Genomic DNA, 27,113 nt, shown 5'->3' with positions numbered 1-27,113 from the left:
TATCTTTTGTTGGCGAAACACGCCGCTCCTCCGTAGTCAACAGAAGACGAGAAAGAGAACACAAAAAGGAAAAAAACAAAAAAAAAAAAAAAATAATCAATTTGATGAGGCCTCGCGGGACAGGGTCCGGCTCAGACCAACTTCGGCCCACCACTCGTCGGGGATGTCTTCGCGCCGGGCCAGGTTGCGCACGATGCGCTGCATGCCCCCGATGCCGCCGAGCAGCTCCAGCGGGTCGTCGTTGCTGTCGCGGACCACCTCGGCGTAGGTGCGACGCCGGCGGGGCGGCTGGATCGCGTCCATCTCGTCCTCGTCGTTGTCACCCTCCGTGTCGGAATTGTCACATCCCGAGTCGCACGGAGGATCGAATGCCGACTCTTCAGCCGTATCCTGCGTGGTGAACGACGTCCTTGACGAGGCGGTCGCGTTGCTCTGGGTGGCTGCTGCCGAGGCCGACGCGGTGGCGGAGGCAAACGACGACCCGACGCTGGGCGGCTGCGGGTCGGGGGTCAGAGTGCTCAGGAGGGTGTCCCAGACATTGTCGCCCTCCGGGCTCAGGCTCCTGTTACGGTCGCCTAAGCCATCGACGGCACCAAGGCTACCGAGGCCTGTGTGGTGGGTCCACGGCCGGTTGCTGGGGGCAGTCGGGCGCGACCACGAGCCCTCACCGGGACCGTTCAGGGACTGGCGCGAGTCGGCCCGCAAGATGCTGTCCATCCACCGGCCCCCCTGTCTGCGGGAGCGCGACGTGCCGACCGGAGACCGTGTCGCACTGCGGGACTGCGGAAGACGGAGGTCAGGGGCTAGCACGAAATTGAACAAGCGGAATGGACGAAGCTCACGGGATGATCGGGTGCCTGCGTGGACCTGATGCTGGACAAGGTATACGTTGGCTCAGGGCGCAGTCTGCTGCGGCGAGGCAGGAATTCGGAGTCAACCGCCATCGCCAGCATGGGTGAGGGGTTGTTGTCCTCATCGCGCAACGGGCTGGGGTTCGTCTCGGTGTGAAGATTAGTCCAGCGCTCGCCAAACACGGCGGCGAGCCGCTCGTCGAGCAGACTCATGCGGTTGGCGGCATCGCGGAGCGCGCGGCGGCCATGCTCGGAACCCGATCTTGTCCCACTGCTATCGGTCGTCGCGGGAGGAATTGCCGGTGGCTCCACTGCGGACAAGCCGCGCCTGGCGTCGAAGCTGTTGTAGGCGGCGGCGGCTGCCAGCACGCGACGGCGCCGCTCCCGCAATCGGTCCTCGTTTCGATCGAGGACACGACGGATAGTGGACCGCGATAGTGCTGCCCTATCAATCGTGGGCTTGGCCGGAATGTCGGATTCAACCGGCGGCTGGTACAATCTGATTGGAAAGCAGCGAACGTCAGCGGTGATTCGCGGCGCGAAAAAAGCGAAAAAAAGAGCCAAACGCAGGAAGTTGCGCCCCGTAGATTATGCTATTAGACGTTGCGCCGAAGCGACGCGGCCGCTCTCGCGACAGCGCGAAGAAGTTGGTGCGCGATAACAAGTGGTCCGTGGGATAAGCGCGGTCGGTCGCGCTGGGGGAACAGGCGACTTACCGAAGACCCATCTTTGCTCGATTTCGGTCGCGAACCACTTGTTCTCTCTCGAGCAGTTCGGCAAAAAATCGACACAAATGCAATCGCCGACCAGTGGCGACTTGCGACCGTGATAGCACGACCGGGCAATCGATGGAATCCCGATGTTGCGGTGCGTCAAAGCTTCTAAGCTTGACCCTCGCGCGTGTCGAATGCGTGGGGGTTGGGATGGGTTGAAAAGGGAAAATTGATGGGAGCGGCGGAGACCCTTTTGAACTGGGGGGGGCTTTCTGGGCGACGCGGTTGCGACGACACCCCTGTCTGAGACAGGGCTGGGGAGCAATCGGATATGGACTTAAGCCCACTAATAGCAAAAGCGATGCAATTAAACCATTGACTTGCCTGACTAGCTCCATGCATCTATCCATGTCAGATGCCGATCTCAAACAGTCTGAACCCCGCTCGAACACTCTCTCCGGTGGGGCGCAGGGGGGTCTCTGCTAAATTGACTTCCTGCAGATCGAAGGGCTCCCCAGGGCTCTGGAACTGGGAGGCTCATCGCCAATCAAGGGCATGAGTCACTGCCGACATCACCCCCTTTGCAGCAAAACAATCGACCGTCAACAAAAAGGAGGAAGCCCGTCTGTTTATTTTGCCACCCGACCCTCCCTCCTCGGTTTGCGGTTGGTTTCATCCGAAAAGCAGAAGGGGGGCCGGTGCCCAGTGTAGTTTGTTGCAGGAGACTGGAGGGCACGGCATCGGGGCACCAGGGAAGTCGCGCGAGGTCTACATCCGCAATCATGATTGATCTGGGACTCGCTCGCGTGAGTCGGCTCGTCCAGCATGTACCACAGACATGGAAGGCGATCCACGTTGCTGGAACGAACGGCAAGGGCTCCATATGCGCTTATCTCTCGGCCATGCTCACGGCCAGCGGCCTGTCATGGGCGCGATTCACGTCGCCGCACCTCATCGACCGCTGGGACTGCATCGCGGTCAACGGCAAGCCCGTCTCCGAATCCGTGTTTCGGGATGCTGAGAATCTGGTCAAGCAGAGGGACCAGGAGGGCCGTGTCGGTGCGACCGAGTTTGAGCTTCTGACGGCGACTGCCTTTGAGATTTTCCACCGCCAGAACGTCGAGTACGGAGTGGTCGAGGTTGGCTTGGGCGGCAGGCTGGACGCCACCAACGTGCTGAAGCAGAAGGCAGTTACTGTGATTGCGAAGATCGGACTCGACCACCAGGCGTTCCTTGGCAACACGATCGAGGAGATCGCCCTGCAGAAGGCGGGCATCATTCGCGCCGGAGTCCCGTGCGTGGTGGACGGCAGCAACCAGCCATCGGTGCTGAGGGTGATCGAGGAGCATGCCCGGGAAGTCGGGGCGGAACTCCACTATCCCGCAATCGCAAGCGTTTCCGAGGCTCTGTCTGGCGAGGGGTTCGAGCCGCATCAGGTGCAGAATCTAGCATGTGCGCATGCGGCCTTCCGTCTGGCGTGTCCAGGGGATGATCGCCCGCTTGCCCACTTCCTTCCCATGATCAAGCAGATGCAGTGGCCAGGGCGGCTGCAGAGACTTGACCTCCAGAAGATCATGGGTCGCCCGCAGGAAGCTCTTCTCGACGGAGCCCACAATCCTCAGTCGGCTGAAGTATTGGCCCATTACGTTTCGAGACATCTACGGTCAGGCGACCAGCCCGTTACCTGGGTCGTAGCAGCTACCCAAGGCAAGGATATGAATGGAATCTTCAGTCTCCTCCTCAAGCCCGACGACCGGGCTGCCGCGGTCAGGTTTGGGCCGGTTGACGGGATGCCCTGGGTGAAGCCTGCGGACCCTGTTGGATTACTCGAACTGGCTGCCCAGTACGGTGTCCAGGAACCGGCCATGTATGATGCTGGGGACGATATTCGAGCGGCTTTGACTTGGGCATCCCAGGTTGCGGGAGACGGGCCGCTGGTTATTGCCGGGAGTCTCTACCTTGTTTCGAGCGTGCTGCGACTTCTGCGAGAATCATAAAGTGCCCAGTTGAAGCTGAGCCTTGAGTACCGCGCTTCCGCTGCAACGTCAGTCTCGAGACGACGTACCAGTCTCTTGCGCTCCGTGCTTGCAAACCGAGAACATCTTATACACCCCGGGCTTGACATCACATGATGTGGGTCGTTATTGGTTCAAAACAAGTGGTCAATCCGTCAATCCATGTCTCAGCTCCATTGGCTGAAAACCTCGCCTCGATCGCCAACAGCTCAGAGCATCACCACCACCATGCCGCTGAGCCATCTTGTCATTGTCTGCGGACACGCGATCTGGCTGGGAGGGCCAAAGAATGGCTGGGATGAAGCGGAGTGGCTTATTGAGGGCTACAAACAAGGCGAAACCCCGACTTTCATCGAGCACATCAAAGCCGGCGTGAAGCTCTTGAGCGAGGACGAGAGCGCCGTCTTGGTGTTTTCAGGGTGAGTTGGAGTCCGAACAGTCTTTGGACTGTCCCTCTTCCTCTCCTTGCCCCCATCCCACCCCCTCGGCTGTACACTTCCTTACCGATTCCCAGCGGTCCAACCCGCAAAGAAACCGTCCTCTCCGAAGCCCAAAGCTACCACAACCTCGCCGTCGCCAACTCCTACTTCGGCCTGCTCCCCACCACCACCACCATCACCACTACTACCAACAATGGAAACAACCAGCTCCCCACCACCCGCATCCTCCTCGAGGAGCGCGCCCTCGACTCGTACCACAACATCCTGTACTCCCTCATCCTCTTCTGGCGCCACCACGCCGCCTGGCCGCGGCGCCTGACCATCGTCAGCCACGCGTTCAAGCGCACCCGGCTGGTCGACGGCCACTGCGCGGCGATCGGGTTCCCGCTGGATCGTGTCGGTTTCGTGGGCATTAACCCGCCGGGCGTGGACAGTCTGGGTTCGGTCTCGGCGTCGGCGTCGGCGTCGGCATCGAAACCAGCATCCGGGGGGCTGGAGGGGTTGTCGGCGGCCGGGGAGAAGGCGGAGGCGATGCGCGGGGTGCAGTTGGCGATGGGCCAGTGGGCGGAGGATCCGCACGGCGTGGGCGAGGAGCTGGCTGGGAAGAGGAGGAGGAGGAATTGCTGGGGAGTGCATCAGAGGCTGTTTTTGGATGCGGCGGAGAGGGATCGGAGTGGTGTTGATGTGCGGGTGCTTGCGGACGGAAGCGAGGCGCTCGTCGAGGGCGGGCGGCGGCCTTGGGCGAGGGAGTAGAGGGGGGCCGCGACCCGGCCTGCTGTTTATGTGAGGAGGAAAATCCTTCTCTCCGAAAAATTACCTCGCGGCTTCGTGAACTGCTGCTACCAAAATATGTGGCCCTAGACTAGGGAGTGCTTGTCTCAGGCCTGCGGCCTAGGTTGTGAGCCCCCTGAGAATGCAGGGTTTCGAGTCTTTGTCAACCCTCACAAAGGGAAACCATCGAATTCTCACCACCGGCTACCTCCCTCCGTTCTAGAAGAGGCAGCCAATGAGCCCTTCTTATTTCTCCCATTCTCAGATCTTTGAGGCCCGCTGTTCATCAATATTCCCGACAGCGACCTCCTTGTCCGCACCAGCAACAGCATCCACAACGAAGCGCACCGAATCCGAGATCATGTCAGCACTGAACGAGTGCCCAACCCCGGGATAGACTCTGTCGTCGACCGAGACGTTCTCTTCTTTGAACCAAGATTCCGTCGCCTGCTTGAACCAGCGCAGGAACGGCTCTGAACACCTGTAAGGCACCAGTTTGTCGTCGCCTCCGGAGCAGAGCAGGAACTTTTTGCCTCGTAGCCGCTCCCGCACGATTTTCCTCGCGGCTTCGTCCGCAGCCCCCGATGCCTCGGCGCCGGGAACGGCAGATGCACCGAAAAAGATGGCCTTGGGGTCGTACTTCGCGCACGCAGCGACCAGCGACTGCGGGAAGTCCTTGCTCCCCAAGAACGACGCGCCGTTATCCTGGACGGAATACGTCGACAGCTTTGACAGCCTCGCTCTGTCGGACAGGAGATCTGACGCTCCATTAGAAACCATACACTTACTCAAACAGAGCTTGGGCAACTCCAAAACTCACTGATGTAATCGGGGCACCCGACCACCACCACTCCCGCCTCGACCCTCGGCTCGGCAAACATCAGCTGCCACACGCTGTGCCCGCCCAGGGACACTCCCAGCGCCAGATGCTGGTCAATCTTCCTATTCCCCTCCGCATTGGGGAACAGATATCCCTCCACGAGGTCCCTAATGATCCCACAGTCAGCCGATCAGCCACAACCCACCCACCGCACCATCCACCCCTTTCACTCGGCGCAACGTACAGCAGAACCCTCTGATCGGCAACCATCCCCTGCACGACGCCTAACATATCCACGGCATGCATGGCATTCCCCTCCCGCCACGACGCATTCGCCCGCTCATCGACCAACCGCGAGCCGTGATTCCGCTGGTCGTACGCGAGCGCCAGCAGGCCCCTCTCCCTCTCCCTTCCTCCAGCCGCCGCGGCATCCGCATCCGCATCGGCGCCATCCCTCCGCGCGTTCCACGCGCCGACGCACCGCGCGGCAATGTCGGCCATGTGCTCCTTGCTGCGCGTGCGCGGGTGGTGCAGCCAGAGGCAGGAGACGCGGGCGGCGCCGGGGCGCAGCTCGGCCAGGCCGTAGACGTCGACCAGCAGGCCGGCCATCTGCACGGTGTGGCGCGAGATGGGGGGCGGTGGCGGGAGGGAGCCGAGGTCGAGGGCCATTTTCTTTTTTGCGGGGCGCTTTGGGATGAGAGTGGTTCAAGGATGGGTGTCTTGGCTATCTACCTGTGCAAGAGAATTGTGAGGTGAAGGTGGTGCAGATTCGCTTGGCCGCGGTGGTGGTGCGGGCAGTGAGTCTTGTGATGGCTATCAAAAGGGGGGTATTCGGCGGCCCCGTCGCTGGATGTCAGGGTCAGATAAAAGGGGCTTTTTCTGAAATGGTTCCAGGACAAGAGGTGAGCCGCTTCACTTGTTGCGCTCGGAGACTCCGGATAAGGAGGTTGCACCCCACCGGCCACGGCGGGGCACTACCGAGGTATCTGCCGCACGGCCGGATCAAGTGCCGGGCGCCGGCAAGCCCCACCAGCCCACCCAGCGGGAGCAGCAACCAAGGCACCCCGCAGTCTGCGGTCTTAGAAGCGGATATTTGTTCATCTGTTTGGGAAAAAGCAGAGGATCAGAAGGAGAAAGGGCAGGTGAGTTTCGACTGTTGCTACTCGTCGGGACTCCCAACACGCCGTACCTTAGCCGACTACTACCCCGGCGGGTAGCCGGCTGCGGCGCTTTGGAGCTCCGACGAGAACTTCGGCCGGTGCGGGTTCGAGGTCGGGAGTACCTAGTAGGTGACCAGACAGCTCTGGGTTCTGGCAGGGTAGGCAGAGTATGGCAGGACTAGGGGTTTGGAGCCCGCTTCGCGGGCTTGTGGAATTTTTATCTGCATTTTTACATCACATGACTTGCTTACTGTTACTACTGGCTACCTGCATTACCGACGTACTCCTGGCCCACGGCTTGCCTCCCGGCCTACGGCTCCCACAGTTGCTTACCTGCCTATGTTGTGCCTGTGTTATACCCCCAGTGCCCGCGCTATGCCCCCGGTGCCCGTGTTGTGCCCCCGGTGCCTGCGTTGTGCCCCCGGTGCCCGCGGTATGGCCTGGGTGCCTGCGGTATGCCCCCGGTGCCCGTGTTGTGCCCCCGGTGCCCACAGTATGGCCCCGGTGCCCACAGTATGGCCCCGGTGCCCACAGTATGGCCCCGGTGCCCACAATATGGCCCCGGTGCCCACAATATGCCCCCGGTGCCCGCGTTGTGCCCCCGGTGCCCGCAGTATGCCCCCGGTGCCTGCGTTGTGCCCCCGGTGCCCACGTTGTAGCCCCGGTGCCTGCGTTGTGCCCCCGGTGCCCACAGTATGCCCCCGGTGCCTGCGTTGTGCCCCCGGTGCCTACAGTATGCCCCTGGTGCCTGCGTTGTGCCCCCGGTGCCCGCGTTGTGGCCCCGGTGCCTGCGTTGTGCCCCCGGTGCCCACAGTATGCCCCCGGTGCCTGTGTTGTGCCCCCGGTGCCCGCGTTGTAGCCCCGGTGCCTGCGTTGTGCCCCCGGTGCCCACAGTATGCCCCCGGTGCCTGCGTTGTGCCCCCGGTGCCTACAGTATGCCCCTGGTGCCTGCGTTGTGCCCCCGGTGCCCGCAGTATGCCCCCGGTGCCTGCGTTGTGCCCCCGGTGCCCACGTTGTAGCCCCGGTGCCTGCGTTGTGCCCCCGGTGCCCACAGTATGCCCCCGGTGCCTGCGTTGTGCCCCCGGTGCCTACAGTATGCCCCTGGTGCCTGCGTTGTGCCCCCGGTGCCCGCGTTGTGGCCCCGGTGCCTGCGTTGTGCCCCCGGTGCCCACAGTATGCCCCCGGTGCCTGTGTTGTGCCCCCGGTGCCCGCGTTGTGGCCCCGGTGCCTGTGTTGTGCCCCCGGTGCCCGCGTTGTGGCCCCGGTGCCTGCGTTGTGCCCCCGGTGCCCGCGTTGTGGCCCCGGTGCCTACGTTGTGCCCCCGGTGCCTACAGTATGCCCCCGGTGCCCGCGTTGTGGCCCTGGTGCCCGCGGTATGCCCCCGGTGCCCACCTGCCTGCGGCTGGCCCAGGTGCCTAGGCACCTGCGTATGGCTGGCCCAGTTCGACTATGCGGCGGCGTGGCCCACGATGCGGCGGCGTGGCCTACGATGTGGTGGCGTGGCCTACGATGTAGGCGCGTAGAGAAAAAGAGGAAAAAGGAAAACAAATCAATTAGGAAGAGAAAACAACAATTGGAAAATGATGGGGTAGAGCTAGACCAATTAAAAGCAGTAAAAATATCTTAACAGCAATGTACCCTGCAGCTGTTATTTGTTAACAGACATGGAAGGTGGATAGCAATAACAATTAGTTAAGGGAGACCCCTGTTTTGTAGTTTAAATGACCATCGCCTTATGGCAAAATTGAGGGCCGTTGTGTAGTATATATATTAGAAGATTCTGTGCGCTCGAGATCTGAAAAAGCGCTGGATGTTCTCGAGTTCTAGCTATCTGGGCGTTGGGACATACCATGTTTGCCATTGCAAAGCCACAGCACATTCACAGGTCTGGAAAAGCACAGCACCCGGTCTGGGAAGCCATGTCTGTTCCAACTGGTATCCAAAGCACAGCCGCCCGTCGCAACTCCAACTCGCAGAATAGCACTGCCAGACCCTAGCAACCGCAATGAGGCTGAAGACATGTTTGCCGTGGTATCTAGACCGTACCAACTCCCCCTCCCCCCCCGGTCGGACTCCGGCTTGGTTATGAACGCCATGGAAGGATATATAAAGCCCGCGTGTTCGTTCGATTAAGAATGGTTTACCCCCTTCGCCGCATCCAAGTTTTGCTGCTTAACCAAGAAATATCGGTCCCTCGTCGTCGAAATCCCCAAGCAAATCCGTCATTCACCTGGCACAAGCGTCGCAACCCACACATCCATAGATCTCACCCCCTTCGCCCCGCCGACCGCGTCCGCCGCTGCAATCGTCGCGTCCCTCGCCGACTTCAGCAACGCCTTAACCCTCTCATCTCCAATCTCCCTCTCCACATCCTGCACAAACCCCTCCCCCACCACCATTGCCGTCTCCCAGTACCCATCCGCCAACTCCTTCTCGGGCACCACCACCGTCTCCCCCTCCACTGCCCACCCCGCCTCCTCCGCAGCCCGCCGAATCGCCGCCGGGCTCAGCGGGGTCTGCACATTCTGGCAACTGCCCACGCGGTGCGCCTCAAACGCACCGCGCGCCAGCACCGCCAGCACGTGCGCGGCAGCGCTCGGCTCGGTCGCGCGCAGCGCCCACTCCGCGATCAGGACGCGGGCGACGCGCCCGCGCAGCGCGGCCAGGATCCGGCCGAGCTCGCCCGGCGACGCGAAGTACCAGACGCAGTGCGCGAGCACGGCCACGTCCCAGGTCCGGCCCGGGTGCGCCGCCAGGAAGGCCACCGGCTCCGCGCGGTGCCAGGTGATCAGCGACCCCACCGGTCCGGCCGACAGGTGCGCCTGCGCCTGGCCGAGCGTGAACGGGCTGCCGTAGTCCGGGGCGCCTGGGTCGACCGCGTCGATGTGCCCTCCTCCTCCTCCTCCTCCTCCTCCCTTCGTCTCACCTTCGCTGGCAGCAGTCCCGGTCTCTGAGGATGCAGGAGGGGGACGGATGGCCTCGGCGAGGGCCTGCGTGCAGGTCCCCTGGCCGCAGCCGAGCTCGAGGATGCGCGTGCCGGGCCGGATGGCGTCGCCCCAGGCGTTGATCAGGCGGATGCGGTGCTCGGCTTGGGAGAGCTCGATGCTGAAGAAGGAGGGCTTGGGATCGGCGGGCCGAATGGCGTACGAGGCGATGGTGGAGGCGGCGGAGAGTGGGAGTGGCATTTTAGGCGTGCGGTGCACAATGTCGGTCTCTCTACTAGGCGTGTGGTGCACAAATATTGGTTTCTGCTCTGAAGGTGGGAAGTCGAGGCAAGTTCGCAAGTGATAAGGTCAGCTATATTGGGGGTGTCCTTGGTGGGAAGTGACATGAGTCACACTCAAATAATCACAGGCAAAGTCGTGTTCGAACCGCCGGTGTGGGTTGCTTGGTAACCAGTCGAAAACGATGTACCAGGAAGCCCCTTTACATTAGCTCGGTGAAGGGGAAAATTCTCGAATCCTACGGAGCTATGTTTGAATCAAGGATGCATAATGCGCAAGTAATTCGGATTTGCCTCAGAATCCGAGAGCAGGTCTTGGCGTGTATGATCCAATTCAAGGGCAGAGGTTTTCACCTGTGACCTACCTAGCCCCTTGAGGTACGCTTTCCTCCATAAGATAGATGTGACAGGCCTACTGGCAAAACGGCGCAGGAAAAAGATACATCTCTGTAATTTTTAAGCCCTATTTCAATATCTCTCCTCTCCTCCAGGAGGAAAAGGCTGTGAGGTACAATACAGAAGTGATATAGAACACGGACATTCACCACCAACTGGCGGGGATTGCTCGTTCCCGCAAAAGTCGCCTCTCTAATCATTTCCTCTTCCACACAAGCGGTGCCCGTTCCGGGTGTAGCATCTGCTGCAGCAGCACCATGCCGGAGTCGTTCTCGACGAGGTCGAGGACACGCCTCCGCGCAGCGTCTGGGGTCTCGCCGGGGAGCAGGACGGGGCTGACGCGCCAGTCGTCCCGGAAGAGCCCGGCCATGGTTGCGACGAACTCGACCTGCGAGAACTTGCGGCCGGGGCAGTCGCGCGCGCCGTCCGACCACGCGATGAACGAGCCGCGCACGGGGATGCGGAACTCCTCGTCTTGCCGAGCGTCGTCGCTCTCGCTGCGCTTGACAATGAACCGCGAGGGCTTCCACTCCAGCGAGTCCGCACCCCAGAAGCGAGGATCCGTCTGGAGGGAGCCGTAGCTTGGCGCAATCATGCTGTTTGGCGGTAGCATGTAGGTCTTGCCGCCCACGACGAGCGATTGTGCCTTGTCGGCGGTCCATTTGATCACGGGGACAATGTCGTAGAGGCGGAGCGTCTCGTACATGACGGCCAGGCAGCGTTTGAGGCGCGGGAAGTCGGAGCGGTAATCCCACGCGTCAATCGGGCGGTCTCCGAGCACACGGTGGATCTCTTCAGCAATCCAGTCCTGCACCTCGGGATTGGCCGCCAGGAAGAACATGGCGAACGTGAGGGTATGCGCGGTGGTGTCGTGCCCGGCAAAGTTGAACGCGAACATGTTGCCATAGATTTCGGCCTCGGTAAGCCCGCCGTCGGCACCGCTTTTTGCATCGGCTTGTGAAGCGCGAATCATGGATTGCATGAGATTGGACTCGGTGGGACGACCGTCGAGGTATGCTGCCTTCTCCTCCTCGTACGTCTGCGTCATGTAGGCGCGGAATGCGACGCAGGCTGTGTTGATGTCGCGCAGTTTCTTGGGCAGCCACGGCTTCGCGAGGAACTTGGTTCCCAGGCCAACAATCAAAACAAGGTTCTCCAGGATGATCTGGAGGGCCTCCTTGTAGTTGACGGTGGCCGGCGCGCCTGGTGCGCTGCCGGCCGCCTTTTTCTGGTCTTCCTGGCTTTCGAATGGGAAGGACTTGCCGAAGCCCGCCCGGGATAGAATGTGCAGGGAAAGTGTCCGCAGGTCGGCTGCAGCCGTATCAACGGATGGCTTGGAGGTCCAGTAGTCGCGCATGTCGCGGGCCAGGGTCAGGGCCTCGCGCCAAACAACCTCGTTGTTCTGCTCGTTGAAGCAGTGTAGCGCGATTCTCCTCTGCGTTTTCCAAGCTTGACCTTCCGCCTACAGAGGCTGCTGTCAGTTGACCAAAACGACAGTAAGGGGTCATCCAAACAGGTTTGGTTACAGTAGAAATGTTTGGCCCAAAGACGTTGAGAAGCTCTGTCCGACGGATCGGTTCGATTCAGCGGCTCTCATATTGCGGAACGAGCCAGGCACAGGAACACATACCGGTGATGAAGACGGGGTGAGGGAAGTCAGATCCTCGGCGAAAAAGAGCGATCAGGGCCTCGGGATCGTTGATATAGACCCAATTCTTGAAGGGGGTCACCAGCACCCAGATATCACCCATCTCGTGGTGCGATCGGTACCTGTCCTTCACCTCCCATCCTCTCCAATTGTACCGGGTGAAGCTGGTGTCACGTAAGAACGGGAAGCGCCGTGACAGAAACGAGAGAACCCCTCGGTCCACGAGCATCCAGAAAGGGTTCATGGGGCTGATGGGAATAAAACGCAGAGGCACGCCAAGGGAGCGCGCGGCCCTATAGTTTCGAAGCAGACCAATGACTGTTTGGGCCACAAACGCGCCCGCAAGGGCAAGCGGGATGGCTGTTAGGAGAGTGTAGGGCCAGCTCATGGTTAGAAATTGTGTCTCCGTCGATAGGTAGCTGTGGTAGGTGGAATAAAAAAGCTGAGTTGTCTCTGATGACAAACGGACCAAAGGCAGAAAACAGATTCGCCAAGGTCCGCTGTGCTTAAAACGCCAAAAGACCCTGGAAAGCACAGCCCAGGGACGGACAGTTTTGCGAAAGCAAAAGCGAAGCGAGATGTGTGGACTGCCGCAGAGGGCGAGGGTGCAAGATTAAGTCGGAAGCGAAGCACCAGCTAGCTGTTGGTTCCCGTGTGAATTACGGAGCTACCTTACCTATCTCCAGGAAGCGCACTGTGCCCAATACGAAGACAAGCGGAGACATGAGCCAACGCTGGTTCAGACATGGATGGTGCATTTTACGCGAGCCACTCATGTTCCCTAAAAAATACAGTAGCTACGGCGCTCTAAATCCATCACTGTCCATTAACCCAAACCCGTTTGCAACTGACCGCCAGCCGAACAATCGCTATAGCAACCAGCTTACCCCGCTGCAACCCGATTTTAAGAATCGCCCTTCGCTCTATACAATCGCCCCTCGCTCTATGCAATTAAAGATATTTTAGCTACCTTACACCTTACAATACCTCTAGGAGCTATAGGCAGGGCGTATATAAGCCACAGGCAGGGTATACAACTGTGGCTGCCGCAGGCAGGGTGCACAACTGTGGCTGCCGCAGGCAGGGTACACAACTGTGGCTGCCGCAGGGTGCGCAACTGTAGGTGCCGCAGGGTGCGCAACTGTGGGTGCCGCAGGGTACGCAACTGCCCTGTAGATGCCGCAGGGTATACAACTGTAGGTGCCGCAGGGTGTATACAAGCCATAAGTAGGTAAGCGGGAGCGATAGGCAGGGTAGGCAATATTTTATTGTATATAGCGAAGAGCGATTTTGAAAGTGGGCCAGGTTTGTTTATTTAGTAGTTGCAAACGAGTGTCACGTTTATGGACAGTGATGGATTTAGAGCGCTGTAAGTAGCTTGTCGGTGATCTCACTGCTACACAACCTTGCTCATCCTCCAGAGTTGGGGGCTGAGAAACAATGCGACGAAACCGAGACTGGACTGAAAAGGCCCCTCCCGCGAGATCTTCAAGAAACCCGTATTTCTAGTTCCCGCCCATTAAACTGCCTTCTTTCCGCTGTTGACACGGCTCTCATTTTAATGTCATCATAAATCCCCAAAACACCGCAAACACAATGCCATTCTATTCCCGTCTCATCCCAAACCAGCCATTATTCATTTCAAATCCCTCAACAACCTCTCACTAATATCCTCGCCTTGATCATAACAAACAACAACTCGCCCCTTGCCAAAACCTTCCCCCTCCCCCCCGCTACTCATCCCTTACGCATCTGCCTCCGTCCCAAACCTCCGTGCTTCCACTCCGGCCAACCGGCCCGTAGCCAACAACACCCTTGCCCTCTCCGCCATGCCCGTCCGCACAGGCTTCAAAACCTTATCTCCAACCCTCCCCATCAGCACCGGCACGTCCTCCACAGCCCCCGCCGCTTATTCAGCCTCCACCACCTGCCCCATCATCTTCGTCCAGCATCCTGGCCACCATGGGACCATCCCGCCGTGGTCGACACCGGACCAGCCGTTCGGCGCCGCGCCAAGCGTGATCAACGCTTTCACCACGCGGATGAAGGTTTGCGGGGGTGGCTGGCGCAAGGTGCAAGGTTTTACGTACACAATAGGCGGGCAATGGCGTCGGGCATGTCGAGCGTGCGCGAAATAACCTGGAAGCACGTGCTCGGGGGTGACGGAGAGGGTCCCGCGAGAAGGATTGTGGGATGATCAGGTTGGGGGCGGCGGACAGGTGTGCTGCACGCAACAGGGGATGGAGCGGAGGTAGGCCATTTGGGCGGCTAGGGCTTGCGCGTTGGCGTATGGGAGACCTACGATGGTGGATTGATCATTGTGATTGAAGTTAGCGGTGGGTTGCGGTGACGACTTTACCGGGACGGCGCCGGCGGGTTGGGAGATGGCTTCTATGGTGAGCTAGAGTGTGCGAGGGACCTAGTCTTGGCTAAGAACTGATTCTTTTCTGCTACGCCGGAGATCTATGCCGGTTGCGTTGGAACGGCTGGAGAGCTGTATGAAGACACGGTCAGAGTCTCCCGAAGGCCCACATAGGTCACCTTATCGCAGTCTCCGTCATCATGAACGTCGAAGCTGACACGAACGCCGTTGTTAACGGACCAATAGGCCCGTAGGGCCAGGACGAGGCCATTCCTGTGGGAATAAGCACTTGAGCTGCTCGGAAGTCAATCGAGAAAACATAACCATTTTCGCATCCATAGACCCACCCTTCCGTTGGCGCGAAGGCGGATGCTGCATATGTGCCAAGCAGGGGTGGAATCGACCGGGCTGAGAATCATTGAGCATCGAGAGTCGACGTAGCAGCGGTGGTATTGCCCTAAGCCTCTGACAGACTGCCGATGCCACTCCAACAACAGTTGAATGATGGACTGGGCCGAGAGGAACAGCCCTTGCTGGCGTGGAAATGCCACTGTCACCACAGAGACACTACAGTCTCAATTCGTGAGCAATATCCACTCGGTGCCTTCATTTCAGGGATTGCTTTTAAAAAAAAAAAAAAAAAAAAAAAAAAAAAAAAAAAAAAAAAAAAAAAAAAAAAAAAAAAAACCGAGCGATGGAGCCGGACAGCGCGGTGAAGACACCTGAGGTGCCTTGATTATGTGCCAGATGATTGTGTAAGCAGGGCGGTTGTCAAATTGAATACCATTCACGAGCTAATGAACGTGTTATCCTATGTCATTAAAACACAGGAACTGTTGGACTTGAGTGTGGCTGTCAAGATCAGCTGATAACCGGCTAGGCGAGCGGCGGGGATCGACGTTCCATTCATCCAAGTAAATGAACCGGTTTGTGTTCACTGTCGTTTTCAAACCATGGAAAGGCGTTCTGAGCTCTAGATTTTGGAGTGACTCCGTGAGGCACAGTGCCAACAGCGTGTTATTGGGTGGCGGGATTATTACATGCTCCCAACATACACAAATAGTGTCTCTCTTCTTGGATATGATCTTGGCCTCCTTTAAACACTGTATACGCGGCTGCGGCCGGGGCCTTGAAAAGCTCCTATGACACACGATGGTTCTTCCCACCTAAATCAGAACTAGCCCTGGTAATTTGCCTCATGAAAACACTTCTCACATGCGAAAGGTCGCAAGCATGCTGAAAACGATTGCCACCATTCCTGTTCCCCATCCGAGCTGTGCCAAAAGAAAAAGTTCGTGAAGGGCACCGAGACAGGTACGCAATATATTCTCTATAGACGCCCGATGCTTGTTAGAGTGTTCCGAACGGCAGTTCGGTATTCGGGATCTCGTTCCTATGTTGTCCGAGCACGGCCTTGGACGAAATGTCCTTCAGGTATTGCTTGGACCCCTCAACTATCTCCGGGTGACCGATGCATTTGACAGTACGGCCCTGGGACATGATCGCATGAAGCTTTGAAGAGGCGGTTGTTGACGAGGCCCTGGTGGGCATAGCAATTTTTTTATTTTTATTTTTTAGTCTCTTGCCCATCTCGATCTCGGGTTCTTCTCCAAAATCTCTAGAAGAAAACAAGAGGCTTCCAATTCTTTCCGCTCGCGATGGGCCTGAGTGCTGGGTAGCGCAATGAGAAGAACCATCGGAGGCCGTCCGAGTCCGGCCCATCAAACGGCACGATACGGCCAGCGGTGGGTTGTGAATCTTGGCCAAACGTTGTCACGGAGCTCCATCTTGAAAGCTTCGCTTCGGTTAAATATATCACGTACACAAGCTCTCAAAGTGCAAGGTCACCAATCACAGCTCCCAGCTTTTGCTTTTACCCCTGCTAGGGCGGGGTCGCGCAAGGCAACGAGCCACTTGGGTGGTGGGTGCTCATCTTTCTGGCCAGCTCGCCAGCTCACCCGGCTCGAGTCTTGAGAGAACTATTCATTCCAGTTGGAGGGTCCGTTCGGGCGTGCAACGCAAACCTGTTCAATGTAAGTTAGTCCCAGCATTCGAAGCCCCATCAGCTACCAGGTAGTGGGGAGCAAGATGGTGGCCACTGCTGGTCGTGAGTCAATAGCTACCTGTTAGTTCGGACTCAACGGCATCGGCAACGTAGAAGCAACGGCCTTTTTTCAATTGTCTATTCAAAGTACGAGCCCCTTGTTTTCAAACCCAGTCTGACCCGACCCGACATAGCACCACTGCATTCCCGTTGAAGCCTTACCATGAACGATAACCCCAAGCATATCGTCCAAGAAGCCTATGACCACGTCGCGGAGTGGTACCTCCGCTGGATCGATGGGCAGATCTCCCCGCGCGAGCGCTACGCCGCCAAGGTCCTGCAGCACGCGTTGTCGCCACAACAACCACAACAACAACAACCACCCGAAACACAACAACCTCCATCACCGCGACCGCGGCCGCGCATCCTTGATCTAGGCTGCGGCCCCGGCATACCGGTGACGCGGCTGCTGCTCGACGGCGGCGCCGACGTCGTGGCCAACGACATCTCGCCGAAGCAGCTGGCCATGGCGCGCGAGCGGTGTCCGCAGGCGCACTTCGTCGGCGGCGACGCGGCGGCGCTGGCGTTCGAGCCGGCCAGCTTCGACGGCGTCGTCAGCTTCTTCACCATCTTCCACCTGCCGCGCGCGGAGCAGAAGGGCCTGCTGGCCAAGGTCTGCGCGTGGCTCAAGCCCGGGGCCCTATTTGCCTTCAACCTCGCGACGGTGGACGAGGAGGAGATCTACGGCGAGTTTCTGGGGCACGGCATGTTCTGGAGCAGTTATGGGGTTGAGGCGAACGTGGCGATGGTCAGGGAGGCCGGGCTGGAGGTCGTGGAGGTGGAAGTGCTCGAGAGTGAGCCGGACGAGGGGATCGAGTTTATGTGGGTTGTGGCGAGGAAGGGGTTGGGGGGTGAACCTCAGTAGTACCTTAGCGCGGCAGGGGGGGGGTGGCAAAATGATCTCTGGGACCATTTTGGAGCGTCAAGATATTTCACCTAGAAAACAGGCTCCTACCGGTCCCGAATTCAAGATATCTTTTTAAGAAAATGATTTTCAACTAAGAGGATTAATTCAAATAGAATAGAAATTTAAAAAGTAAAAATATCTTAAAATAAAAGTAGTCTTTTACTAATAGGATTATTTTAAATAAATATTAATATTAATAATTAAAGATAATTATTAATAAGAAAAAGAAATTTAGAATTTAAAATAGTTTTATTTAATTTAAAATCAACTTTTAGATAAAAGATTATCTTTTAAAATTTTATTATCTATATATAAAGTAAACCCTTCTATCTATTCTAAGCTTTTTATCCTTTTCTTACCCTTCTTACCCTCTCTCCTTCTCTCCTTTCTTCTTTCTTTTTTTTTTAAGTTGAAAAAACTGGACTCTACGAGGAATCGAACTTAAGGCCTTTATAATACAAGCTTACGGATTTACCATTACACTACGAGACTATGAGACTACGATTTTACAGTTATACTTTAGTTTGAATTTCACACTTATCTAAGGAGCTTAAGCTAAGAGCTATAGGTTAGAGAATAACAGAGGTAAAAGCAATTTTCTAAGTAGAAAATCATTTTCAAAGAAAATAATCTTTGAAGTAGAAAATCATTTTTAAAGAAAAAAATCTTTAAATTATAAAAAAGCTTAACTTTAAAATCCTTTTATAGATCTAAGATATATATAATAGAAAACTAGTATAGTGATTATTTTACTATTAAATATATATATATCTAAGTAGTTCTTATACTATATAATAATTTTAGCTCTACGATAGTAGTGGTGACACTTTTTATAGTATAAAGTATATTGTAAACTAGAAAACTATTTTAGCTCTAGAAAACTGTAACAGAGATCATTTCGCCACCCCCCCCCTGGCGCGCTAAGGTAGTTAGACCTGACGAGGAGAAAGCAATTCCCGCGAGCGGGTAGGACACCATAGACCAGTGCGAAACGGCCAGGAAGAAGCTAATCGCAAGAAGAACGCTTGACCGCAGTAGCTGCACTACACCGGGGACATTAATAGAGCAGCAGCTGGCTGAGCATTGGACACCGAGTTGTCTGGAACTGAATCCCTGCCTACCAACCAACCCTTCACTGCCGAGGCGGTGTCACTCTGCTTGAGGCTTCTAGGAGCAGAAGCCGACCGCGTCTGTCACGAGAGAGGTAAAAGTGGCCCAGCCAGGCGCACTGAGAAATGACGATGCGTGAGAAGGAGTAAAGCAAGGGACAACAAGACGTTCGCAGACACAAAAGACCAAAAAATTTTTCACTTGGCCGGCTACAAAAGGTTGCGAAAAGTCACCGGAGGGGAGGGGGAGGCTTTATTTCGGCGCGGATGGGGCACAGGGGAGGCTCGTTCGGCTCCCCAGTCGAGGGGCGGCGCGCTCCCCCCAAAAGGCCACGTGGGCCTGTGGGGGAAGAGGGTGGTGGGAGGGAATGTGGGAGTTGTATGCTGTCTGGTTGCGGGAAGGAACGCTGGGGCCCTGGGCAACCCGGTTCGCGGACGACCAGTGCAAGTTTCGAAGTGGTACTGGGAAATAAAACGTGAGAGGTTTCCTGCTTCACGCTTCGGCCAGGAGGAAGGAGCACAACGACAAACGAGGAAGAGGAGTCTAGGGGGATCCGAATGAGACATGCCACTATATACTGTACTTCCCATCTTACCTTGACTCCTCGAGAAGTTCATGGGTTGAAAAAATACTCTCCCACCGCGCCAGACGCGAAAGGCAACTTCTTGTGTGGTGTAACTTTATCGGGATCGACAAGTGCCATTAAGAGTCCAGTGCGTGTAACTGAGCCGGTCCTCGGCACACATATCAGGTGCCGACCTACCAAAGGAGGTTGGCAGTTTCTATTCGCCTCGCTTCCCAAGGCATCCCATCGAACCCCTCGCGAGTAGATCGAGGACACCCGTGACTCACCGGGCACCAACGCACTGCCCAATGGCGTCGACGCCAAGTTGGCCGGCCTGTTCTGGTGACCAGCGACCGAGGGACTCCTTGCCTGGCGCTTTCCTTGGTTTCACGGCGCTGAGGACGAAGGCCGACTGGATGGCGTGAAGAGCAATAGAAGTCTCGAGGTTGTCTGCCGTTGATGTTTGCCCAAAACACAGGCAAAGTTGCGGACAAAATTGCTGCCTGATGGTCAACACCCTATCATGACACAACTTGACACGCACAAGGACAATGTCGTGCTCCATGCATGGGGCCAACGAGCCGAAGCCGCATGCTGCGTCGGCTCTTGGGTCGGGCGTGGATGAGTGCTACGAATGACATTCGCCTTCCCTTGCCGGCATTTCACCATCCGCCTACCGGTACCTCTGCCTCCATAGTCCTAGCCTGGTTACCTGAGCAGCCCAAGTCTCGGTGCGCGTCCCCGCGCAATCATGTATTTGGCTCTTCACCGAAATCATGGAAATACAGAACGGTGCTCCACACTGGAGGTCCTTGCCCGTTGGCCCGTGAACAGCTTCCTCGGCGGGGCGGTTCAGGGCGTGCTAGGCAGCGCTCGGCAACGGTTCGCAGGCATCCAATCCATCTTCGCCATGATTCAGTATAATCTCTCTGGCTGGACCGTGAAGCTCGTTGCTGTTGCTCTGCCGTGGTCCCTGAATCTCCGCATATCGCTAGCCCAGTTAGCCTCGGCTGCCTGGCGGTCTCAGAGGCCGCTGTGGACCTTGCCTGAAAAGCACGCCGCGAATTGCGCTAAGACTGGGATGGCGGAAGGCCAACTCGAGAGACCAGTCTTCAGAGCGGCAATTTAGGTCTGCAATGCGAGGGGGGCGTGAGGCTGACATAAATGCATGGACAGGAGGAGCCGTTTTTTAGGCCGGCATCGCTACCCAGCCGAGAGGCAAGGCTGCATCAGCCAACCCAAACCCTGACCAGGTGAGTCATGGCATTCGTGGCTGCCTCACTTAGCCTGGTGGACTTGTATGCGTCAGGTCGGCGATGCCTGCCGCCACGGCACATACAAAAGAAGAGCGTGCGCCCGCATTTGACCGAGGCTAAGGGGGTTAACGTTAACTCAACTGGGGCCGGAAGCGGACAGAGCCTCCAAGAGAAGCGTTCCGAGAAGCAAAAGTCAGCATTTGGTGCTGCTGCGAGGTAAGACCAACCCCGGATTAATAAGCGGATGCGTCACGTGAACGCCGGTCCCTGTCCCGCTTTGGTCTGGCGCCTAAAACCGCGCCACCACCACAGCCTCGTCATTCCCAAGCTTCGTCCTCAGTTTTCAGGCAAAACTCAAACTGATCGCGCCTTCCAGGAAAGGAATCATTGTCGACTTTCCCAAGGCAGGCACCACCATCACTAATACGCATTTGACGCGTCAGAACACCGCTGTCTACACCATTCCTTCCCGCTCAAGCCGGTTGCCGATTCGAAACCGAGGTACCTGGTAGCCACGGCGATATCCCTCCTGTATTTTTACCTCCAGGTTTTATTTGCGACGACCACTGCCAGGAGCCCAAAGCACCGAACTGCCGAGCTCACCTCGGGTGCAGCGCGGCCGAGTAACCCGGCAAGATGAGCGTGGTTTACGAGCCACGAAACTTTATCCACGATGGCGGTTATCCGCCCATCGACGATCATCACCACGATGCTACCGCTGATGTCGACCGATTTCCTGACCCTAACGATGCCGATCCTAGCGATGCCGTCGTCAACGAACTGGCGACCACAGTCGCGACTTTCACAGCCCCACCTCCGCCGTTCGACGATACCTCGGAGCCCCGGCTCGACCTTTCCGCCGGCCCTACTACCGAGACAACGACAGCGACAGCAGCCCCCAAGGAGGACTCGCCCACTACGACCACCCCCCAGCGCGTCAAGGCGATACCCAAGCCGGATCGAGAGGTGACGAGAAACCTGCAGGGGAAGTTTGTGTGCACCTGGCCGGGCTGTGCGGAAGAACCCAAGGAATTCGGCCGCAAGTGCGAGTGGAAGTAAGTAGCCCAAGCCGTCCCCGAGGTCGCTCACGCCGGAAACTGACGGTGCGCCAGCAAACACATGGACAAGCATGACCGACCGTATAAGTGTGCCGCTGCGGGATGCGAGAAGCTACCCGGGTTCACGTACTCGGGCGGCCTTCTGCGCCACGAGCGCGAGGTGCACGGCAAGCATGGCGGGCCCAAGAACTCGTTCTTTTGTCCGCACGTCAACTGCAAGCGACACGCCGGCAAGGGCTTCTCGCGGCAGGAGAACCTCAACGAGCACCTGCGGCGCGTGCACACGCAGAATGGGACGCCTCTCAACGGCGGCGAAGGCGAGACGGACGACGGCGCCAGCGACAACATGGCGGCGGCCGGGCAGAAGCGCAAGCGGGACGACGACAGCGACCTGCGCGAGGAGATGAAGCGGTTGCGACAGGAGAACGAGGAGCTGCGGCGGCAGGTGCAGGCGCAGACGCAGCAGACGGTGGTCATGATGCAGAAGATCACGCAGCTGCAGCAGGCGCTCGAGAGCCGGATGCCGGCCGCGGCGCCGCAAGCTCCCATGGCGACGGCGTCGATACTCTAGGGGGGTTTCTGACGCGGCTAAGCTGGCGGACCCGCAATAACACGGGCTCAGCGGCGATCAACATGACGACCACCACCCCACCCCGACCTTATCTTTCCGGTTCTGCCTCCGCCACATCCGCCGGCTTGAACCGGCTTTTCCTTCTGTGTTTGGAGGGGTCCGGCTTTATCTCTACTCTGTCCTTTTTTCTTTTCTTTTTTCTTTTTTTGCGGCATGGCATTTGGCTTGGGCGTGTGCCCCAATGATATCCCCTCTTTGATGGCCAGGTTTTGCATCGCCATCAAACGAGGATCTGCATGCATGTATGAGGAGTTTTGGGGCACATTCTCCTGGCATTTTGGCTCGTGAGGGACGGCTCTTACCTGATGGTTATCGCTGATTTTGCTGGTGCGCACGGAGTTTCCGGTTGGGCACAGGGGAGTGAGGGGTGCATACCTAACTGTGGCTTTTCTGGGGCCGGGTTCGGCAGTCTTGGAAGGGGAGTTGGGCTTGAATCCGAGGAAGAGGCGTACCACACCCTCTACCCGTTGTGTTATTATTCCGGTATATTGGACGGCGGGGAACGGCGAACTTGCTATCACGTTGCTGCTGAAGGGCGGGGAGGGACTGGCTCTGGCGAAAGTAGACTGGGCACTCACCTCTGAGGAAATATCACATAGATACGGAACGGATTACAATACAACTCACTCGCATGTCTACCTAGCTGCCTCTCTTACCTCAGTCTCCATCCATGTGCAAAGCCATCTCGAGGCAAGCTGTGGAGCTGGGTGCTGTTCGCTTGCTCCAGTCGGGAGGTCGCACTGGTGAAGCCAAGCGTCGTCATCCTGTTGCCATCCCGCCTCTGCGCCCCCCTGCTTCCCGTTCCTGCTGCCTGCAGGTGCGGCGACAACCTGCCGGATCGGACGGGTCTGCAAATGATTGGATGGATGCGGATGCCGTACAGAGTACAGCAGCAAGTACGCTAAATATATACAGTTGCCTGAGGCAGTGCCTGTCCGTTGCCTCAGTCAGGATTGGGTCTGTCTCGAACTGCAGTTCACTTGCTGACGGTGCTGAATGAAGGGTAGAAAGCACGTCAAATGATGAGGCAGATACCTTGCCCCCTCAGGTCAATACGCTCAAGTGTTCTAAGCCTGCCATTGGGCATTTGACGCTGTTTCGTCTTGTCGAGTATTTTGAGCTACATGCAAAGCATCTCCGGATAGCCAATACCAGATGTCAGATGGCTGCAACAGATCTTGGCATCGATTTTTGGGTCGCAGTGTGGTGGATGTTGTGGGGGAACAGGCAGGTTATGGCCAAAGAGGTCCCGCCAAGACTAATTTCGGAGACTGCCGCTTACAAGTATTTACAATCGCCACGGGGTAAGCGGGGCCGCGACGACTTCGAGCAACATCAACAACGAAGAATCGCAAAGACTCGTAGCAACAACTTCGCGAAACCTCAACCAACTCGAAAAAAAAGAAAACGAAGTTAACCTGTATCCTAACCTTAACCCTTATCCTAACCTTAATCTAAACCCTAACTAGCGGGGGGCTAGCGCCGCCCCCTATACCCCTAGCGAACTAACCGCTTGGCGATAGTGTAAACGCCTTGGCGATCGGGGTTGTGTAAAAACGTTGTAAAAACATTGCCGACAATTGGCCGAAATTACCTTAGTGCGCTAGGGGGGGGTGGCAAAATGATCTCTATTATAGTTTTCTAGAGCTAAAATAGTTTTTTAGTTTACAATATACTTTATATAATAAAAAGAATCACTACTACTATTATAGAGCTAAAATTATTATATACTATAAGAACTATTTAGATAAATTATATATTTAATAGTAAAATAATCACTATACTAGTTTTTTATTATATATATCTTAGATCTATAGGAGGATTTTAAAGTTAAGCTTTTTTTCTAGATTAAAGATTCTTTTCTTTGAAAATGATTTTCTATCTCAAAGATCACTTTTATTTTTTTAGTTTATACTCTCTAACCTACGTCCTCTAGCCTATGCCCTTTAGATAAGTGTGAAATTTTCAATGTGCAACTGTAAAATTCGTAGTCTCGTAGCGTAGTAGTAAATCTGTAAGCTTATAATGTTTAGGCCTTGAGTTCGATTCTTTGTAAAGTCTAGTTTTTTCAGCTAAAAAAAAAGAAAAAAAAGAAAAAAAAGAAAAAAAAGAAAAAGAAAAAAAAGAAAAAAGATAAAAAATCTAGAATAATTAAAAGAGCTTACTTTTATATATAAGTATATAGATAATAAAATTTTATAAAATAATCTTCTACTTTAAAGTTGATTTTAAATTAATTAAAACTATTTTAAATTTTAAGTTCTTTTTTATTATTAATAATTATCTTTAGTTACTAATATTAATATCTATTTAAAATAATCCTATTAGTAAAAGATTATATTTACTATAAGATGTTTTTATTCTTTAAATTCCTATTTTATTTGAATTAATCCTCTTAGTTGAAAATTATTTTCTTTACAAGATATTTTGAACTCGGGACCGGTAGGAGCCTGTTTTCCAGGCGAAATATCTTGACGCTCCAAAATGGTCCCAGAGATCATTTTGCCACCCCCCCCTGGCGCGCTAAGGTAGTCTTGGCGGGACCTCTTTAACCATCAGCAACAGGCAGTTAAGGTGGGGCAGGGCCCTCTGAGCCCCACATGTCACACCAGATCTCGGAGCTGTCGTCTTGGCGTCCTCTGTCCGGAGTCCGGACCCAAAAGTCGGTCATCGCGTGCCACGCGTGGACACCTGGCACTCGTGATGGCAGCAGAAGCAACCCAAGGGAATGAAGCTCCTGGGACCGTTATCAGCCTGTTAAGGGGCAGCTGTGCTTCAACCACTGATTCCCAGGGTACATACAAAGTACAAGTCCGCACTTGATGGTAATTTATCCCTGTCGCGACCATCGTTCAACATTTACACCCAATGGTCCAGGCTTAGCCATTCCCTCGAAGCCGACCAACCTCCAATTCTGTCCTCACGTTGCCCCCAATCGCAGAGACGCGCTCCTTCCCGCCCAGCTCCGACGTGCCCCCATACTTACCTAGGTACCGAGGTATCCCCACCGGCGCCCGCGCCAGGGACTGCACGCTCCTTCTTCCTCCTCTGGCGCGGCGGTGAAGCGGTAGGTGTTGAAGCAGGGGTTTGTTTTGTGTTAGGTGAGGTTCGGCTTGGGGTTTGGGATTTGGGAGGAACGGGCACTGCGAGATGGGTCGGCGGCATTACATACCGCGCAGGGCAGCACGCAGTAGGTGCCCGAAAGCGTCTCGGCACATTGGGTTGTGGTCGGCTGTGTGGCCATCGGTTCGCGGCTAGGGAGACACTGGGCAGGTGTTTCCCCGCCTTGTTTGCCTCTTCCTTAGCTCTAGTCTCGATATCGTAAGCAGGAAGGACTGGTTTGGCCTGAAACAGGTTGGCATTTGAGCTTTGCCCCTGACCGGGAGCACGCATCCCACGTTCTCAATGCCTTACTTCCTACGACTTCCTCTTCTGTTTACGAGATGGCGGTTGCGAAATCGATGTCCGGCAGGAAAACAGCTACAAAGCTCGCATGGACGCCGGAGGGACATCACGAATTTCAAACCCCAAGGATCAGGGCATGTTCCGCTAAAGTAGTCTTATGGCAATATATATTTAGTACAAAATCTAGCATCCCAAGAGCCAACTCAAATTTGTGAGATTTAGCTTTTGACAGTATGTCCAACCAGAGTCTAGGTATCCACGGCCTTCCGGAAACGACTCTTTGCAGCGGATGTTAGCACGACGGGAAGGTTCAATCCAGTCGTAGCTTTGTATCTACCTAGGTATTCAGGTATCACGGACCTTACAGTAGATGCTCAGAAATCAAAAGGCGATGTTGCGCCACACAACGATGATCACTGTGGCTTTGACGCTAGCTATGTTTTGGTTTCCTTGTCCCTCGCTCAAGACGCCAACCGCAGCCGTCTTTAGGGGGCGTAGTAGCTGGCTCTCATTTGCCTTCTGCACCTTGCCCGATCTTCCAGGTCTGAGAATCAGCACCGTCGCCAATGGCCGCGACCTTGCCGATGATTTCGTGGCCAGGCACCATTGGGAAGCCGCCGCCCATTCCATTTTACTGGGCGTACATGTCCGAGTAGCAGACACCGCAAGCTTCCACCTTGACGAGGATCTCACCCTCGGCGGGCGCCCTGAGAGTAACCTCCTCGAGGGTGAGGGGCTCGCCCTGGGCTTTGAAGACTGTGTGTTTGTAGGTCTTGGGGAGAGACATGGCTGTGGCTTTCTTAGAAAAGTAGCGCTGAGCTTGGGGTAAACCAACGGATGTGAAAAACGGAATGATCTGAATGGCAGATAAACACAGGAGGCAGGAGTTGCAGCGAGAAGCGAGTGTAGCAATGACCTCGCTCGAGATGTGCCTCTGGGTAGAAGAAATGGACTGGATTTGAAAAGGAAAAGGGCGTACAGGCCTCCTTGTTGAAGTGAGCGGCCGACGCTCTGCAAATATAGGTAGCAGAATACGTGGTTGGGCATGTGTCGCGCTGAATAAAGCGGCCTCGCAAGCCGTCACGGACAGAGGTTGACCGTTGACATGCGCACTGGGTGCCTCGCTAGAACCGATTCAGGCAAAGGAGTTGATGCACAAACGTTGCTGACACTACTTTAGATACTTCCTACTTCCCGAAACAGAATTTGGATGACGATTCGCCTAGCGAAGGTGTCGGTGCATATCGCTGGCGCCTTGCGTGTTGTGTTGAATGCCCTGTCGCTTGCGTGAGCTGTTTGTTTACCGTGATTGAATGTCTGGCGCTTCTACGTCTTCAGGCCACCAAGATCTTTGGCCTGTATATCCACTAGCATCACCAAGTCAATAGTGGGATACCTATGTAGCGATTTCCAATAAGCAAATAGGTTCACTCCGGTCTCTTGACAAGCCCGCGCTATGGCGACAGAGATCCACATCTCATTCACGTCCATGTTTCCCCAGTTGCCGAGCTCGTCCGGGTGCTCTGCTCACATCCCCTGTATTGGTCCTCAGCTTCAGAATCACTTTCATGTTGCTCTGCGGCGTAAACCAACACCGTGAACAGACCACTCTTACGGAGCACATACACTTGTATGCACAGCCTCGAGCGCCCGCTGTCCCCTTGCCGTCTCCGTTTTG

General features: G+C 56.0%; 10 protein-coding genes across 10 annotated transcripts; 5 read left to right on the top strand and 5 right to left on the bottom strand.

Annotated features, from left to right (window-relative positions):
- THITE_2106752 (uncharacterized protein) lies at nucleotides 1–1,827 on the bottom strand. Its single transcript, XM_003648803.1, has 3 exons — nucleotides 1,568–1,827; nucleotides 843–1,350; nucleotides 1–780 (listed from the first exon to the last, which is right to left on the bottom strand). Exons 1-3 carry the CDS (start codon nucleotides 1,576–1,578, stop codon nucleotides 97–99), a joined length of 1,203 nt encoding a protein of 400 aa, XP_003648851.1. The 5' UTR covers nucleotides 1,579–1,827; the 3' UTR covers nucleotides 1–96.
- A 408-nt stretch (nucleotides 1,828–2,235) lies between these two features.
- Nucleotides 2,236–3,751, top strand: THITE_2106750 (uncharacterized protein). Its single transcript, XM_003648802.1, has one exon. The coding sequence runs from the start codon at nucleotides 2,347–2,349 to the stop codon at nucleotides 3,559–3,561; it is 1,215 nt and encodes a 404-aa protein (XP_003648850.1). The 5' UTR covers nucleotides 2,236–2,346; the 3' UTR covers nucleotides 3,562–3,751.
- Nucleotides 3,752–3,807: 56 nt separating this feature from the next.
- On the top strand, nucleotides 3,808–4,772 carry THITE_2039422 (uncharacterized protein; the record flags this gene model as incomplete). The annotated part of the gene is made up of 3 exons (XM_003648801.1): nucleotides 3,808–3,998; nucleotides 4,094–4,452; nucleotides 4,501–4,772. 3 exons carry the CDS (start codon nucleotides 3,808–3,810, stop codon nucleotides 4,770–4,772), a joined length of 822 nt encoding a protein of 273 aa, XP_003648849.1.
- Nucleotides 4,773–4,853: 81 nt separating this feature from the next.
- THITE_2106747 (uncharacterized protein) lies at nucleotides 4,854–6,799 on the bottom strand. Its single transcript, XM_003648800.1, has 3 exons — nucleotides 5,855–6,799; nucleotides 5,611–5,777; nucleotides 4,854–5,548 (listed from the first exon to the last, which is right to left on the bottom strand). Exons 1-3 carry the CDS (start codon nucleotides 6,277–6,279, stop codon nucleotides 5,052–5,054), a joined length of 1,089 nt encoding a protein of 362 aa, XP_003648848.1. The 5' UTR covers nucleotides 6,280–6,799; the 3' UTR covers nucleotides 4,854–5,051.
- Nucleotides 6,800–8,992: 2,193 nt separating this feature from the next.
- Nucleotides 8,993–9,955, bottom strand: THITE_2084027 (uncharacterized protein; the record flags this gene model as incomplete). The annotated part of the gene is made up of 1 exon (XM_003648799.1): nucleotides 8,993–9,955. The coding sequence occupies one exon, from the start codon at nucleotides 9,953–9,955 to the stop codon at nucleotides 8,993–8,995; it is 963 nt and encodes a 320-aa protein (XP_003648847.1).
- A 421-nt stretch (nucleotides 9,956–10,376) lies between these two features.
- THITE_2106743 (uncharacterized protein) lies at nucleotides 10,377–12,595 on the bottom strand. The gene is made up of 3 exons (XM_003648798.1): nucleotides 12,020–12,595; nucleotides 11,916–11,950; nucleotides 10,377–11,851 (listed from the first exon to the last, which is right to left on the bottom strand). Exons 1-3 carry the CDS (start codon nucleotides 12,423–12,425, stop codon nucleotides 10,586–10,588), a joined length of 1,707 nt encoding a protein of 568 aa, XP_003648846.1. The 5' UTR covers nucleotides 12,426–12,595; the 3' UTR covers nucleotides 10,377–10,585.
- A 3,729-nt stretch (nucleotides 12,596–16,324) lies between these two features.
- On the top strand, nucleotides 16,325–17,535 carry THITE_2106741 (uncharacterized protein). Its single transcript, XM_003648797.1, has 2 exons — nucleotides 16,325–16,432; nucleotides 16,638–17,535. The coding sequence occupies exon 2, from the start codon at nucleotides 16,667–16,669 to the stop codon at nucleotides 17,366–17,368; it is 702 nt and encodes a 233-aa protein (XP_003648845.1). The 5' UTR covers nucleotides 16,325–16,432; nucleotides 16,638–16,666; the 3' UTR covers nucleotides 17,369–17,535.
- Nucleotides 17,536–19,743: 2,208 nt separating this feature from the next.
- Nucleotides 19,744–20,280, top strand: THITE_2106739 (uncharacterized protein). The gene has a single exon (XM_003648796.1). The coding sequence runs from the start codon at nucleotides 19,837–19,839 to the stop codon at nucleotides 20,212–20,214; it is 378 nt and encodes a 125-aa protein (XP_003648844.1). The 5' UTR covers nucleotides 19,744–19,836; the 3' UTR covers nucleotides 20,215–20,280.
- A 357-nt stretch (nucleotides 20,281–20,637) lies between these two features.
- THITE_2106736 (uncharacterized protein) lies at nucleotides 20,638–22,087 on the top strand. The gene is made up of 2 exons (XM_003648795.1): nucleotides 20,638–21,396; nucleotides 21,454–22,087. The coding sequence occupies exons 1-2, from the start codon at nucleotides 20,978–20,980 to the stop codon at nucleotides 21,968–21,970; spliced, it is 936 nt and encodes a 311-aa protein (XP_003648843.1). The 5' UTR covers nucleotides 20,638–20,977; the 3' UTR covers nucleotides 21,971–22,087.
- A 3,729-nt stretch (nucleotides 22,088–25,816) lies between these two features.
- On the bottom strand, nucleotides 25,817–26,222 carry THITE_2084022 (uncharacterized protein; the record flags this gene model as incomplete). Its single annotated transcript, XM_003648794.1, has 2 exons — nucleotides 25,817–25,970; nucleotides 26,080–26,222. The coding sequence occupies 2 exons, from the start codon at nucleotides 26,220–26,222 to the stop codon at nucleotides 25,817–25,819; spliced, it is 297 nt and encodes a 98-aa protein (XP_003648842.1).
- Between the last annotated feature and the right edge of the window lie 891 nt (nucleotides 26,223–27,113).

Source organism: Thermothielavioides terrestris, chromosome 1, assembly GCF_000226115.1.
Source record: "Thermothielavioides terrestris NRRL 8126 chromosome 1, complete sequence".
NCBI classification, from domain to species: Eukaryota; Fungi; Ascomycota; class Sordariomycetes; order Sordariales; family Chaetomiaceae; genus Thermothielavioides; species Thermothielavioides terrestris.
The sequence above is the reverse complement of the archived record's forward strand: the minus strand, read 5'-3'. Positions and strand labels throughout refer to the sequence as shown.

Coding starts and splice junctions, on each gene's coding strand:
- THITE_2106752 (XM_003648803.1), bottom strand. Junction 781..842: donor CGCAGGCACCCGATCATCCC/GTGAGCTTCGTC, acceptor CGTCTTCCGCAG/TCCCGCAGTGCGACACGGTC.
- THITE_2106750 (XM_003648802.1), top strand. CDS start 2,347: ATGATTGATCTGGGACTCGCTCGCGTGAGTCGGCTCGTCCAGCATGTA.
- THITE_2106747 (XM_003648800.1), bottom strand. CDS start 6,279: ATGGCCCTCGACCTCGGCTCCCTCCCGCCACCGCCCCCCATCTCGCGC. Junction 5,778..5,854: donor GCCGATCAGAGGGTTCTGCT/GTACGTTGCGCC, acceptor TGGGATCATTAG/GGACCTCGTGGAGGGATATC. Junction 5,549..5,610: donor CGGGTGCCCCGATTACATCA/GTGAGTTTTGGA, acceptor ATGGAGCGTCAG/ATCTCCTGTCCGACAGAGCG.
- THITE_2106743 (XM_003648798.1), bottom strand. CDS start 12,425: ATGAGCTGGCCCTACACTCTCCTAACAGCCATCCCGCTTGCCCTTGCG. Junction 11,951..12,019: donor TCACCCCGTCTTCATCACCG/GTATGTGTTCCT, acceptor TCCGTCGGACAG/AGCTTCTCAACGTCTTTGGG. Junction 11,852..11,915: donor TTGGGCCAAACATTTCTACT/GTAACCAAACCT, acceptor CAGCCTCTGTAG/GCGGAAGGTCAAGCTTGGAA.
- THITE_2106741 (XM_003648797.1), top strand. CDS start 16,667: ATGAACGATAACCCCAAGCATATCGTCCAAGAAGCCTATGACCACGTC.
- THITE_2106739 (XM_003648796.1), top strand. CDS start 19,837: ATGTATTTGGCTCTTCACCGAAATCATGGAAATACAGAACGGTGCTCC.
- THITE_2106736 (XM_003648795.1), top strand. CDS start 20,978: ATGAGCGTGGTTTACGAGCCACGAAACTTTATCCACGATGGCGGTTAT. Junction 21,397..21,453: donor GGCCGCAAGTGCGAGTGGAA/GTAAGTAGCCCA, acceptor ACGGTGCGCCAG/CAAACACATGGACAAGCATG.